This window comes from Rattus norvegicus, chromosome 18, assembly GCF_036323735.1.
Source record: "Rattus norvegicus strain BN/NHsdMcwi chromosome 18, GRCr8, whole genome shotgun sequence".
In the NCBI taxonomy this organism is placed as follows: Eukaryota; Metazoa; Chordata; class Mammalia; order Rodentia; family Muridae; genus Rattus; species Rattus norvegicus.
The window spans coordinates 26,295,042-26,308,488 of NC_086036.1; the positions used below are offsets into that span (position 1 = coordinate 26,295,042).

Consider the following 13,447-nt stretch of genomic DNA (forward strand, 5'->3'; position numbering starts at 1 on the left):
GGCGACATTTTATTTCAGTGCTGATATATTTTCTCATATCTTCAGGTAGGAGCACAGCTGCGCATGCAGGTGGATTACCCTGTAATATTGTGGTAGATATGCTGGCTCCCTAAATTACTGCCCGTTCTGAATTACCACCCAAAATTGGGGAGAAACTGGAGCAGCAGTGAACAACCTCAAAATCTTCACGGATTTCGTTTTTTGAAAGAAAGGGTTGTGTCCAACACCGAACGCCTAAACAAATATTTGTCTTACCAGGTCATGTGGTCTTGACTTTTAAAGGCCAGAGAGGTCTCTGAGAAAGCAGCCAAGGGGAGCAACCAATTTCCTCCTCTGACATTAAGAGCTGTGGTTTCTGAGAGAAGCCCTCTCTGGCTGCAGTAGCCGTAGCACGTGGCTTCTGGGTAGAGGTGTCACTATTACACAGGCTTTTCAGTATGTTCTCTGAGCTGCGTGACTTGTCGGGGAGTAGAAAAGGCGGCACCAGTAAATAAGAAGCTAATCTATGAATATCTCACTTATTCCCAAATGTCTTATGATACACTTTACATTCAGCATTCGAAGGAAGAAACTTCTACAGTGACTTAAAGTGCAGCCCTAAATTAACGTCTCCTTTCTGATCGCACCTGCCCCGGTGTGTAAGACTCTCCCCGAGACACGGACAGCTAACGAATAAAATAAGTCACTATGGGAACCATAAACGTCAGGGATGAGCTTGTGCCTGGTCGTTAGGTAATTTTGTATTTATGTATTTATGTATGTATTTATTATGTATTTTATTATGTCCCGTGTATTATGTATTTGTGTATTTACTTACTTACTTATTTTAAGGCATGTTCCACACCATGGCATGTGTGTCCAGGACAGAGGACACTCCATGGGAGTTGGCTCTCTCCATGGTGTGTCGGTCAGGGACTGAACCTGACAGGCTTGGAGGCAGGCCTGAGCCATCCTGCCAACTGATGCCACCTTCTTCTTTTTCCTTTGTATACACATTGGTTTTCTTGTAACAAAGCAACTCATGCACTTCCACATTTAAACTGAGCATCCTTTTCCTCCCAGTGAAAAACAAAGAAGAAAAGAAAAAATTAAAAACAAAGTTCCAACAGAGAATGCCAACTCCAAAGAAAACCCTACAGCTTCTGCTGATTCTCCCACTGAGTGGCAGGGCTCAAGTCATCGTCAGGAGAGAGTTTTATTTTGACAGTGTCACCTTAAACTGCAAAGATGTCTGCTAAATGCCACAGTGAAACATGCCAAAGGAGAAGCCATGTTGTCAGATGCCCCACCCCCACCTCAGTCCCACCCTTCACGGGCTGTGCCCCCTCCTTTTCTTTTTCTTTTTCTTAAATAAGAGAAAGTAGACAGATACATGTCGGTAAATGCTAACTGTCTATACTCACAGAGACACAGTGTAATTTCTGAGCCCAATACACAGAGAAAAGAAAAAGCTAGAACTCTATGCACCACTACACAGGGGCCTAGCACCCTCCAGCCTCCAGCAGAGCCAAGGGAACTGGAGGGCTTTTCTTTTTCCCCCACAGAGCACAGAGGTGGTATTGAATCCAGTTTTTGTGACAAGAAAGGATAAAAATGAATTTAGAACAGAAATGTGGAGTGTCTTTTCCTGTTATATTTTGCTCAAGATATTTCCCCCCAAATTAGTTGAGAACCATGATGTTGAGACCTCAGAATCAGGGTGACTGAGCACAGAGGGACAGGGAGGAAAGGACTGCAACTCGCTCCCAGGGGCAGGAGAAAAGAAAAAGGGAATAAAAAAGAAGGTTGGATCCATCAATCTACAATAGTCATCCTCGCCTACATCCTCCTTCCTCCCCTTCATCATCATCATCTTCTTCACCTTCATCCTCATCTCCTTCATCAATAGCTTCCAACCCTTCCTCCTCCTCTTCATCATCTGCCTCTCCATCATCCACATTGGGAACCACGTAGTACTGCACGGGATTCAGCCAAATATCTTCCTCGATGACCTCTCCTGACTCAGCACCTGCGTCAGAACGGCCAGTAAACCAGGTAAAGAAGCTCTCTGGCTCTTCTGCCGCCTCGTCCTGCTGGCCTTACTCTGCGTTTGACTTGAGCATTTTGTCAAATCCTTTCCAAATTCCTATTTGATTTCTGTGGACTCTGAAGACAGGTCACCACTCGTCTTCAGATGAAATTCTTTGGAGAGAACTTTATTTTCAAAGTAAGGATTTTCATTAAAATAAAAATCTGTTCTGTAACCTGATTAAATGTCTTCAAATTCTGTCACTTCAACTCAGGTCAAATAAAGCACAGCCTCCTCCTCTTCCTCCCCAAGCAGTGCAGACACCTGTGGATGGTTGACAAATGTCGCTCAAAGATTTGGCAGTTTGGCAATCAAGTCTGACCTCTTCTGAAAAGAATGGTTGGCGGAGTTTGTTATATCTTTGTTCTACTTGAAAATATTCTCACTGGCTTGTTCACGAAGTCTCTTTCATTGCATCAATATGTGCTGTTGCTTCTCGCTGTTCTTTTTCTGAGCTCTCCTTGGCCCAGTCGTGACTGGAGTTGAGCTTCTTTTTACTGGCTTTGTCTGTGGGCACAAACGTGGCGCCCTCTGCGGTCCAAGTGGGGAGTGGGGAGGGGGAGCAAAGGGGTGCCAGCTGCTCCCCACCCCTGACCTCTCTGCACTCACTCGCTTGCCCTCCCCCTGGCTGCCTGACCTTGCCCCTCCCGGGAGGTGTGCTGGAGCATGTTGTGGTGGGGAGGCTGGGCTCCTTGACTTGGTTGCTTCTCATTGCCCTGAGCCACCCCATCCTCCTCCTCCTTAAAAGCATGGTTCATACATATTCCAGGTTCGTATATATTCCAGCATACATACTGTCTTAGGGATTCTAGTGCTGTGACTAAAAGCTATGACTAAAAGCAGAGCTTCCTGCTGACTTGCAAGTGGCTTGCTCAGTCCACTTTCTTAGAGAACCCGGGACCACCAGCCCAGGGACGACTCACTCACAATGGGCTGGGCCCTCCCCCAACATCACTAAATTCCCTACAGCCTGGTCTCATGGAGGCATTGTCTCAGTTGAGCTCCCTCCTCTCTGCTGACTCTGAGTCAGGTTAACCTGAACACCAGCCAGCACGTGTACAAACTGAAGAGTTAACTCAGAATGATGAGTCATAAAACTATGACTTCGATTAATTTAAAGGAAATTCGGTTTAGTATAAAGAAATCCAAAAGGGAATGTCAGGACTGGTGAATGCTCTGTGCATGTGATACTGTGGTGTAGACCAAGCCTCAAGTACTGCTAACGAAAGGGCTTCCTTTACCTTCCAAAGAGAAATGGGGGACCGGCTCTGTTGGAAGTCATTTGTCTTCAAGATGTACCTTGAGCAAGCCTCCGGAGGTGTTCTACAGTGTGGAGGCAGCAAGATCACTCACTGAGCCGAGGCCCTTGCTACCAAGGCTGACAACCGAGTTCTGTCCCCGAGACCCACACAGTGGAGGGGGGAGTCTGGCAAGTTGTAATCTGACTTCGTTTGCACCAAATTGTGCACGTGCATGTGCACACACGCACTCGAACACACACACAGAGAAAGAGAGAGAGGGAGAGGGGGAGAGAGGGGGGGAGAGGGGGAAGAGGGGGAGGGAGGGGAGAGAGAGAGAGAGAGAGAGAGAGAGAGAGAGAGAGAGAGAGAAACCTGCTGTAGAGCAGTATTTATAAATTTGGAAACGGTTGGGTTTTGCTGTCTATACTGGTCCTTAATACACTAGAAGGGCTCTTACTGAGCCTCTCTTCTGGGGTGAAAAGCTGTAGATGCCTATGGAGTGGAAGGTCCTGTGGGTTTTGAGGGTCTTGGCTTGGTCTCAGGACCCTGGTGTCAATTTGCCAAACAGATCTGGGTCTCCACAGACTGGACAGCCATCACCAGCAAAGGGTCTCTTCCACACAGTGACACACTTGGTGCTTGGTGGCACTCAGATGCTTGATGACATGCACTCCTTGGTTCCCTGGTATTTGCTATTTACATTTGAAAGCCTGTGTTCATGGGACAGGGAGAGTCCTTAGCATATGAAACAAAACAAGACAGATAAATGGGACTCCAGCAACATGGCAGCCCCTTCACAAACCACAAACATTCTGCTGGTTCTGCCACCCAGCGCCATGACAATAACATCCAGAGGGTGGGAAACACTAAGCGCTTCCCCTCAGGTCTGGCAGGGGCTCAGCTCAGCTATTTGAACATCCTGTTGACATCACCCCTCCTTTCCAGCAGGAGGCATGGCCGTGAGTGCAGGGCCTGAGCTGAGGAACTGGCGCTAAAGGCAAGTTCTGCTTGAACAGAGCCAGACCTTAGTGCCTGTCAAGTTCTTCTGAAGCAACAGGCCAGGGAGATGGCGCTCACCCACTGAGGGGTCCCTGCGTCTGCAGCACACGTGGGTGCCATCCCTAATGGAAGGATTTTAATTGAACTCTGGAGCCCAAGGAGACACTTAAAAAAAAAAAAAAAAAAAAAAGCTCTCACTCTGTAGCCAGACCGACTGACCAACCGTCATCCAACTTCAGCATCTGGGGTTTCTGAGACTTGTTCCTTTTTAAAGGGAAATTTAAAATTGTATGTGTATGGGAGTTTGCCTGCATGTGTGTGCACCATGTGATATGTGGTGCCTGCAGAGGTCAGAGGAGGACGTCAGGTCTCCTGCAGTCAGGGTTTTCAGGGCCACAGTAAACGTGGGGAACTGAACTCTGGTCCTCTGGAAGAGCAGCAAATGCTCTTAACTGCTGAGCCACCTCCCCAGCCCCTAGTGGAAACAACATTTATACAAAATAAGTGATTAGCATTGTGCCTGCCGTCACTGGCTTAGAAATTTCCCAGCAGCTTGGCTATTAAAACACAAACACTCACAACCTTCGTGTTCTAGGCTGCTGGCGGAGTTCCCTGCGACAGGCGGGATCCTCACTTCCTGGCAATTCTACTCTGTGAAGCTCATCAGATACGTCTCCTACTACGACCACTTCATTGCCTCCTGTGAAATTATATTTTGTATTTTCCTTTTGGTCTTCATAACACAAGAACTGAGAAAACTGAATGAGTTTAAGTCTGCCTATTTCAGAAGTGTCTGGAACTGGATAGAACTGCTGCTTTTGGTGGTGAGTGCACAGCCAGTGGCACCATTTACCGGGACCCCATCTGAGCCTATGGGGATTCATTTCTATTCTATTCTATTCTATTCTATTCTATTCTATTCTATTCTATTCTATTCTATTCTATTCTATTCTATTCTATTCTATTCTATTCATCCATTCTATTCATCCAAGACTTACTTCAAAAGCTACAAGTACCAAATATAAGATGAGCTGTTATAGGGCAGTCTAATCTATGCCCCTAAAAGAGAGAAATCTGTTTTCTCTGATGCAGTTCTGAGAAGGCCAGCAAAAGCCTTGGGAAGCCATAAGTAATGATTCCCTCCCCTCCCTTCTCCCCTCCCCCCTCCTCTCCTCTCCTTTCCTGACCAAATGTACTATGTAGACTAGGGCTGGCCTTTAATCCACCCCACCGAGGTCTGCCCTGCCTCTGCCTTCTGGGTGTTGGGATTTAAAGTGTGTGGCAGTGTTAGGATTTAATGCACAGGAGAGCTCTTGATAGCCACACTCCCCAGATGTCTTTGCATGAGGCTCACCACAGAGCGCTTATAGCCCCAGCTACTTGGAAGCCAGAGGTAGGAGGCTCTTAAAAGGTCAAGGCCAGCTAGGGCTCCATAGTGAGACCTGACTCTGAAATTAAAAATAAGGGGGTAAGGGGGAGAGGCTTAAGGAGATATCTCAGTGGGTAGAGCAAATGAGGTCTTGGGTCAGAGTCCCCAGCAAAAGAAGTTGGTGACCCCAGCATGGTGTGGAGCAGATGCTGGAGGCTCGCTGGGCTGAGCCCTGCTGTCAGCTTTAGCTCCCAGCTCAGGGGAAGACCTGACTTCCCTGGAATAAGGAAGAGAGTGGCAGAGCTGAACACCCCCAATTATCCTGCTTGGGTCTCTGCTTGCACTCACAGGTGTGCGTATATCACACGCCAGAAAGAAAAGGGAAGCAGAGTGGCCCATCTGCTATGGTTCCCTAATAATGTTCAACAAAGAGCAGAACAGCAAATGTTAATCTGTGTAAGCGTTTCTGCCAAAGAAAAGTCAAAGGAAAATTTGAAGCAATTCTAAATCTCCAAGAGCAATGACAACCTGGCCCTGAAGCCGGCTGTCAAAGGGCTCATTGCCACATTCTAAGGAGGTCAGTTTGTGTAGGCTGCAAGTTTTTTGTTGTAGTATTACACAGTAGGAAAGACTACGCTTTCAGGTGTGGTGGCACCAGAAACCTTAGACAATAGTCACAGGCTGGCACGTGAGGGTGGCCAGTAAACAGTGTCTCTTCATGATTTACAATGGCTCAAGTGTCACTCTATAACATTCTATAACATCTCTGTTGTGACTGGACAGGAAATCAGGGAGGCCGAGGCAAGGCACTGCCTAGGCTACAGAGTCCTGGGGAATGTGTCCAGGGGAGAGGTGGACTCTCCTAGCTCTGCTCTGTAGCTGGACACGGTGTGGAAGGAAACCCACCACGGGGCTGCTGCGCAGGCCTCCCGTTATCTTCATTGTGTTGCAGTTGGGACCGGAGACAACAGAGATATGTGGAATTCTGAACACAGTTCCCAGTAAAGGCAAAATAGTTGCAGCAGACGTCACAAGAAAGATGTTTGTCTGCTCTCGGACTTAGGGCTCGACCAAGTCTCTGAGGAGTCAGAGGCCTGTGTTGATGGCAGGCAGCTCCCTTGTGCTTGGTACAAAAACAGACTTGATAAGCCACTTTTAACATGGTTATTTTAAAAGCCTATGACCCACCGTTCCCCTCCCTTTTTATTAAGCATTTAATGGGCTTTCTTTGTGTGTTTCTTCAGAGGCTGAGAGAGACAGAAACGGCCCCCAATTTAACCCTTCTTCTCCTCCCTTCCAGCTCTGTTTCCTTGCCGTGTCTTTCTACGCATACTGTAACGTACAGTGTTTTCTCTTACTTGGACAGCTGCTGAGGAGCACCGAAAGCTATCCGGACTTTTACTTCCTTGCATATTGGCACATTTACTATAACAACATAATTGCTATCACGATCTTCTTTGCATGGATAAAGGTATTTATGTTTCATTCTAGTATGTAAGCGGGTAGCACACATGTGGAAAGCATTTCCCCCACTAGGAAGTGATTGTTTTAGAAGCAATTTGGCACACCGGGTTAGGTTCTTGCCCAAATCTGGTGACCCGAGTTTGATCCTTGGGAAAGAGAGAACCAGTTCCCATAAGTTGTCCTCTGACTTCTACATGTGCTGTGATTTACTGTCCCCCAAACCCCTATCACCTATGCAAATCCCCAAAACATTAATCAAAAAATTAACGACCTTTAACTGGGTGTTTACAGATCTCCAGACACCCTCGGTCATCACTGTCTTCCCTTTATTTGGCAAATCCTTCTGAAGTTAATTTACCCGAGTCTAAGCAGCCCCAGTGGAATGAACTGACGGTTGTGCTGTCTCTCTTCCAGATATTCAAATTCATAAGCTTCAACGAGACGATGTCTCAGCTGTCGTCCACGCTATCCCGCTGCATGAAGGACATCGTGGGCTTCGCCATCATGTTCTTCATCATCTTCTTCGCCTACGCCCAGTTGGCGTTTCTCGTTTTTGGGTCACAGGTTGATGACTTCTCCACCTTTCAAAATTCCATGTAAGCCCTTTAATACAAATGCAATACAGATTTTTTTTTCTTTTTTTCGGAGCTGGGGACCGAACCCAGGGCCTTGCACTTCCTAGGCAAGCGCTCTACCACTGAGCTAAATCCCCAACCCCATACAGATGTTTTCTAACTGGGAAAAAAAAATCACAGGAAGTTGCATGATCAGTAGCTCACTTAGGGTTGGGTCTATATTTCACATAAGGCTAAATATCATACAGAATGAAGCCTGCCGCTGGAGAACTAAACTAGGCAGTGGTATCTACTCATCCGTAGGTTAAGCCAGAAAAATAATTTTTCACTGAAAGTAAGAATATTACCCAAAATAACTAAGTGGGTCCCAGGGTTTTGGTAGCATTTATTTACTCTTGGAGTGGAGGAAATCATTGTTTTCTACAGAGGTAGCATCTCTAGAATCTCCCCCCCCCCCCCCCCCGTTAACCCAGTTGCTTCTTGCTTGTGTGCCAGATTTACACTCTAAAGTGGCCTTCTGATCCTAGGTGTGGTTGTGCGTGCCTAAAACCCAGCACTCAGGAGGCGAAGCAGAAGGATCTCAGTGAGGCCAACCAGGGCTATACATTTTGAGACTCTGTCTCAGAAATACAAAAACATCTAAACAATTTTAATATGTAAAAATAGTTTTATAAGAGGAAGGTGTGAGGCACACGCCTATATTCACAGGACTCAAGAGACTGAGGAAGGATCACAAGTTCAAGACCAGCCTGACCAGGTCGACCCAGTTTAAAGGAAAAAAGCAAAGGGTTAGGTTTATAAAGTGGTTAGTAACTGCAAACAAACCTGTGATGTGCCTTACAAAGATGGTCAAGCTTGTCCTCAAACGTGAAGCCTTTCACAGATTTACTCATTGGAGGGCTGCGGATACAGCTCAGTTGATAGAGTGCTGGCTGCTCAAAGGAGAGAAGGTGGTCCCCGTAGTTCTGTTTATGGCTTCTTTTGTTTAACATGGTGTCCTTCACTTCCATCCTGCAGATGACAGGATTTCACCTCCCATCGTGACTTAGTAATACTCCACTGTATGTGTGGGGACAGGGAAAGGAACGGGACAGTTACCACTACCTAAACTACTTGATCTGCTGTTGAAGTACCTCTAATCATGCCTTAGGGGACTTTTTTCCTTGTATGTGTGTACGATACATGTGTGCAGTATGCTTGTATTCGTGTGGCCTCGTGTATATGTGTATGCTTGTAAATGCACAGGTGGGCCAGAGGTTATCGGGTGTCTCTTTGATGGCTTTCCACTTTGTCTTCAATTGTGTGGGGGTGGGGGGGGTGGGGAGGATGGGGACTATGCATGTGAAGGTCAGAGGACAACATGTGTGGGGAGTGAAGTGTTTCCTCGGGCTTGGTGGTAAGCTGCTAAGTCACCTCCTCCACCCCTCAGTTTTATTTATTTATTTATTTATTTATTTATTTATTTATTTATTTACTTACTTACTTACTTACTTACTTACTTATTTTTGAGGCAGGGTTTGTCACTGAACCTGGAGCTAATTTATTGGCAGCCAGCAAACTCCTGGAATCCACACACTTCTGCCCCACCCCCAGCCCTCCACACTCAGCTTTGGACAGGCACTGGGACCCAAACTCTGGTTCTCATGCTTGTGTGTCCGGCCCTTTCCCAGATGAGCCATCTATATAGCCTCACCTTGGAGAGAACTTGCTAATGATCATACAGACACTTTTACTTTCTGAGAGGGTGCCATGTTGCCTACAAAACCCTTACATTTGCAATGTTATGGAGGCTGCCACTGAGCTCCTGGTCTCCTGCCTCAACCTCCCGTGTGCTGGATCATCCACATGTTTAACCATGCTCTGCCCATTTTCAGGACGCTGCCACAGCATAATTGAAGCCAGAGAGGAAGTGTTGGGTTGTGACTCAGTGGTAGAGCACTTACCTAGCATGCGTGAGGTTTTGGCTTCGTCCCCAACCCTGAAGAAAAAAGTGAAGTGCATATGTCTTATGCAGCCAGAGCCCTTAGCAACCCCAAGCTGTCCTGTGTGAAGACATTTCTAACGCTTTTCTCCTCACCAAAGATTTGCACAATTTCGAATTGTCCTCGGGGACTTTAACTTTGCTGGCATCCAGCAGGCCAACTGGATCTTGGGGCCCATCTACTTCATCACCTTCATCTTCTTCGTATTCTTCGTGCTCCTGGTAAGAACGAGCCCCGCTCTTCTTCATTGCAGACAGTCACAAAGCTGTGGCATTGCCCACTTGGTCCCCCTAGTGGTGCTGTTTGGAAAGGTTTAAGTGGTGTGGCCTTGAGGAAGCCTCAGTGCCTCCTTGCTCAGCTTCACTACAGGCACTTGAGCCACTACCTAGCTGTGTGTGTGTGTGTGTGTGTGTGTGTGTGTTGGGATGCTGGGGAATCAAACGCAGGACCTTTAACCTTCTACATAAGCACTCTAACACTGAGCTACATGCCCACCCCTATGTAAATCTTTATTGAGATAATTACTTGACTTTCTCCCCAGAACATGTTCTTGGCAATAATTAATGATACCTATTCTGAAGTGAAGGCCGATTATTCGATAGGCAGAAGACCAGATTTTGAACTTGGTAGCATAATTAAGAAGGTAAGTTAACTTATTTTCCTAAATATAATTCTAAAAACTTTATATCACTTAAGCACTCCAGTGAAACATATGCCCTCTGGGTCTTTTCTCTGTGGTTTGAGAAAGGGTTTCAGGTCTACAAGTTGGCCTCAAACTCACTGCGCAGCTGAGAATAATCTTAACAGTCCTCTGCCTGTACAGTCCTCCTGGGTGCAGCATTATGGACAAGCACCACGTCGTTATGGAGTGCTGGGGGTGGAAGCCAGTGCTTCATGCATGACAGGCAGTCTTACCTGAGCTACATCCCCAGCCCCTCTGGCTTTGACAGTTGAGCCAAAATTATTTCAGAGTTCTCACTGTCAGATAATAAATGAAGTGCTCCATTGCTCCTAAGTGTTTGTCAGACTAGATCCTAGCAATTTTCCACTCAACATGTGTCTGCCTTGTCTGCCTCGCTCTCCTGCCTCGTTCACGGCAGCCCTATCCAGGCTCTCCTGGCTCAAACATTGTCCTCAAGGCTTACAGCCTCTCTCTGCAGACACAGGTCTTGCTCACACCTGTGGGATCTCAAGGACCCTTTGAATTCTCACTGCCACTAAGAGATCGGGCTTTCATTCCCCAGGTGATATAACATCCCTTTTACCTGTCCTAACCTGACCCTAGGTCATTCCAACTTTATTCTAGCAGATTCCCTGGGCCTGTCAAATTAAGCCCAATTTCTTCTCCCAGCCATCCCAAGCTCCTGCACACTTCATTCACAGTCCCACCCACCTTCAACTGTCAGGAGCTGGAGTTTCTACTACTCCTGCCTTAGTCTCACCATGCAGCTCTGGACTGCGTAACACACTCTCATTCTGCCTTCTCCTCCCACCACTCTCTTCCCACAAACTATTCTCACAGCTCTTCTTTCTTGTCAACTTTCTGTTCTTGACAGAGTGGAATCTGCCATCTTTTTGGCATCTGACTCATTCTGAGTTACGTACCTGCCTTACCTCCTTAGTTACGCTGTGATAAAACACAATGACTAAAATAATCTCAGTGAGGAATGTGTTTATTTCAGTTTACGGCTTGTAGTCTTTTATCCAGGGAAGTTGGGGCAGGAACACGGGGTAGAAATGTGAAGGAGTTCTGCTTTTACTGGCTCATACAGCCTTTCTTATACCAGTCAGGACAATGGGCCCAGGGTGGCACTGCCCCTAAAGGGCTGGGTCCTCCCTCCTAAATCATCAATCAGGAAAATGCCACATAGGCTCAAACATGGTAGGGGCACTTTCTCAGTTGAGGTTCCCTCTTTTTAAACACCTCTAGTTTGTGCCAATTTGAATAAAACCATCCAGCATGCCTCTCTACCAACGTGTACATCCTGGCAATTCCAAGAGTACTTCATACAGGCGTCAGGAGCTATGGACCTGTGGGGCTTAGAGCTTTGTCTTGAAACTAATCTGTAAGAGAATACTGTTAACATAAGAGTGTTAACATCCTTAAAGCAGTCCTTAAAGCACTTAAATTTTTAAGATTTTGAATTGTGTCTGGATGTGTGTGACCCTCCCTGCCCTTGGGGATTAAAGGCCTGTAGAGGTCCACAAGAACAAAGAGGGCAGAGAGGATGGACTGGGGGTTCAGAAGCCCTATGGTGGGACCAGCTGCAGGGAGGCAGACTAACTTTACTTGGGGGTGATTCAAAGCTTAAGGAGTTTGGGGGGAATGGGGTGGGGTAGAGACATTCAGGATGTGCAAGAGTCATTGGCCGAGTGCAGCTTATGGTACCAAAATGCCTCGTTAGTGTGGGGAGCATTTCAGGAATCACAGGTGCTAGCTAAAAGGGTTCTTGGGTTTATTGGGAGAATGGAAGTTGAATCTGCAGTCTTAAGGACATAACATTCTGCAGGTAGAGTTGTGTGTGTGTTTGGGGGCGGGGTGTTGAACTCTCCAGACAAGGTCAGAGAAGGGGAAAACCCTACCAGTGAAGGGATTCCTCCATTATGCACCGAGCTCAGGTTGTCCGCTCAATGGTAGGCTTCAACATTAATTAGCAGGGCGATCGGTGTCTGTGTAGGGGTATGTGCTTGTGAGTGCAGGTGCCCAAGGAGGCCAGAGGCACTGGATCCTGCTGAGGCTGGAGTCCTGACATACTGGGAACAGAACTCGGGTTCCTTGAATACCACGTCACTTTTACCTGCTGATCCATTTTTCGAGCTCACATGCTAATATCTCTAAAATGACCTTTGCCCACATTCCAGTGATGCCCCTGACCAAGCCCCCTGCTCTTTCATAAAGGGAGGATGCAAGGTGGGGGCAGTGGAAGGATCATGGTACTGTGCCAGATGTCTCTTTAGGCAGGAGTCCTTACAGCAAACACATAGTTCGTGTGTCTTGACTGAATACGAAGAATATAGGAAACAATATTTGATGAATTCTCAAACTCTTTTTAATTAACCAGAGTTGCTTCAATATTCTGGAGAAACTCAGACTCAGGAAAGCTCAAAATAATGAAGACAAGAAAATGTAAGATACTAAAGTTTTTATCACTTTCTAATTCTATCCAGAACATCTGTTTCTTTTCTGGTGCTATGCAGAGAAACCATGACTAAGGTAACTTAGAAGAAAGACTCTGAGGCACTGCATTCCAGAGGGTTAGGGTCCGTGACCCCCAAAGCAGGAAGCATGGCGGCAGGCAGGCATGGTGCTGGATGGAGCAGTAGGGAGAGATTATATTGACCCACAAATGGGAGGCAGAGAGCTAACTAGGAAAGGTGTGGGCTTTTAAAACCTTAAAGCCTACCTACCCCCAAGTGACACAACACCTCCAACAAGGCCACACCTCCTAATCCTTCCCCAAACAGTTCCATTGACTGGAGATCAAGCATTCAAATATAGGAGCCATGCAGACTTTCTCATTCAAACAACACATATTCAACTTAGGATAGGGTTACTGCTGTCTAGCAGAATCCTCTTTGTTATGTGTTGATACATTATGTAATTTATTGGCTTTGTATATCTAAAGCCCACTAGTAACACTGCCAACTGTAGTGCTGACTACTCCCCTCATGACCACATACATGGCTGACAGGAAGCTCTGCTACCTGCACATTCAGAGTCTTACCACATAGTCCCACCCTGGGAAAAG

At 46.6% G+C, this 13,447-nt stretch overlaps 1 protein-coding gene and 1 pseudogene across 5 annotated transcripts in view; one reads left to right on the forward strand and one right to left on the reverse strand.

Moving 5' to 3' along the window:
• Pkd2l2 (polycystin 2 like 2, transient receptor potential cation channel) overlaps nucleotides 1-13,447 on the forward strand; it is a 34,865-nt gene that overhangs the window by 13,323 nt on the left and 8,095 nt on the right. For 3 of the 5 annotated variants that reach the window (XM_063277218.1, XM_063277219.1, NM_001106156.1), the window contains exons 6-11: nucleotides 4,904-5,132; nucleotides 6,978-7,148; nucleotides 7,556-7,737; nucleotides 9,799-9,919; nucleotides 10,240-10,341; nucleotides 12,761-12,825. In XM_063277218.1, coding sequence (XP_063133288.1) covers nucleotides 4,904-5,132; nucleotides 6,978-7,148; nucleotides 7,556-7,737; nucleotides 9,799-9,919; nucleotides 10,240-10,341; nucleotides 12,761-12,825 — 870 coding nt within the window. The remainder of the gene's footprint in view (nucleotides 1-4,903; nucleotides 5,133-6,977; nucleotides 7,149-7,555; nucleotides 7,738-9,798; nucleotides 9,920-10,239; nucleotides 10,342-12,760; nucleotides 12,826-13,447) is intronic. The other 2 variants (XM_063277220.1, XM_008772027.3) reach the window with 1 other exon arrangement.
• Set-ps8 (Set nuclear proto-oncogene, pseudogene 8) lies at nucleotides 1,330-3,559 on the reverse strand (annotated as a pseudogene).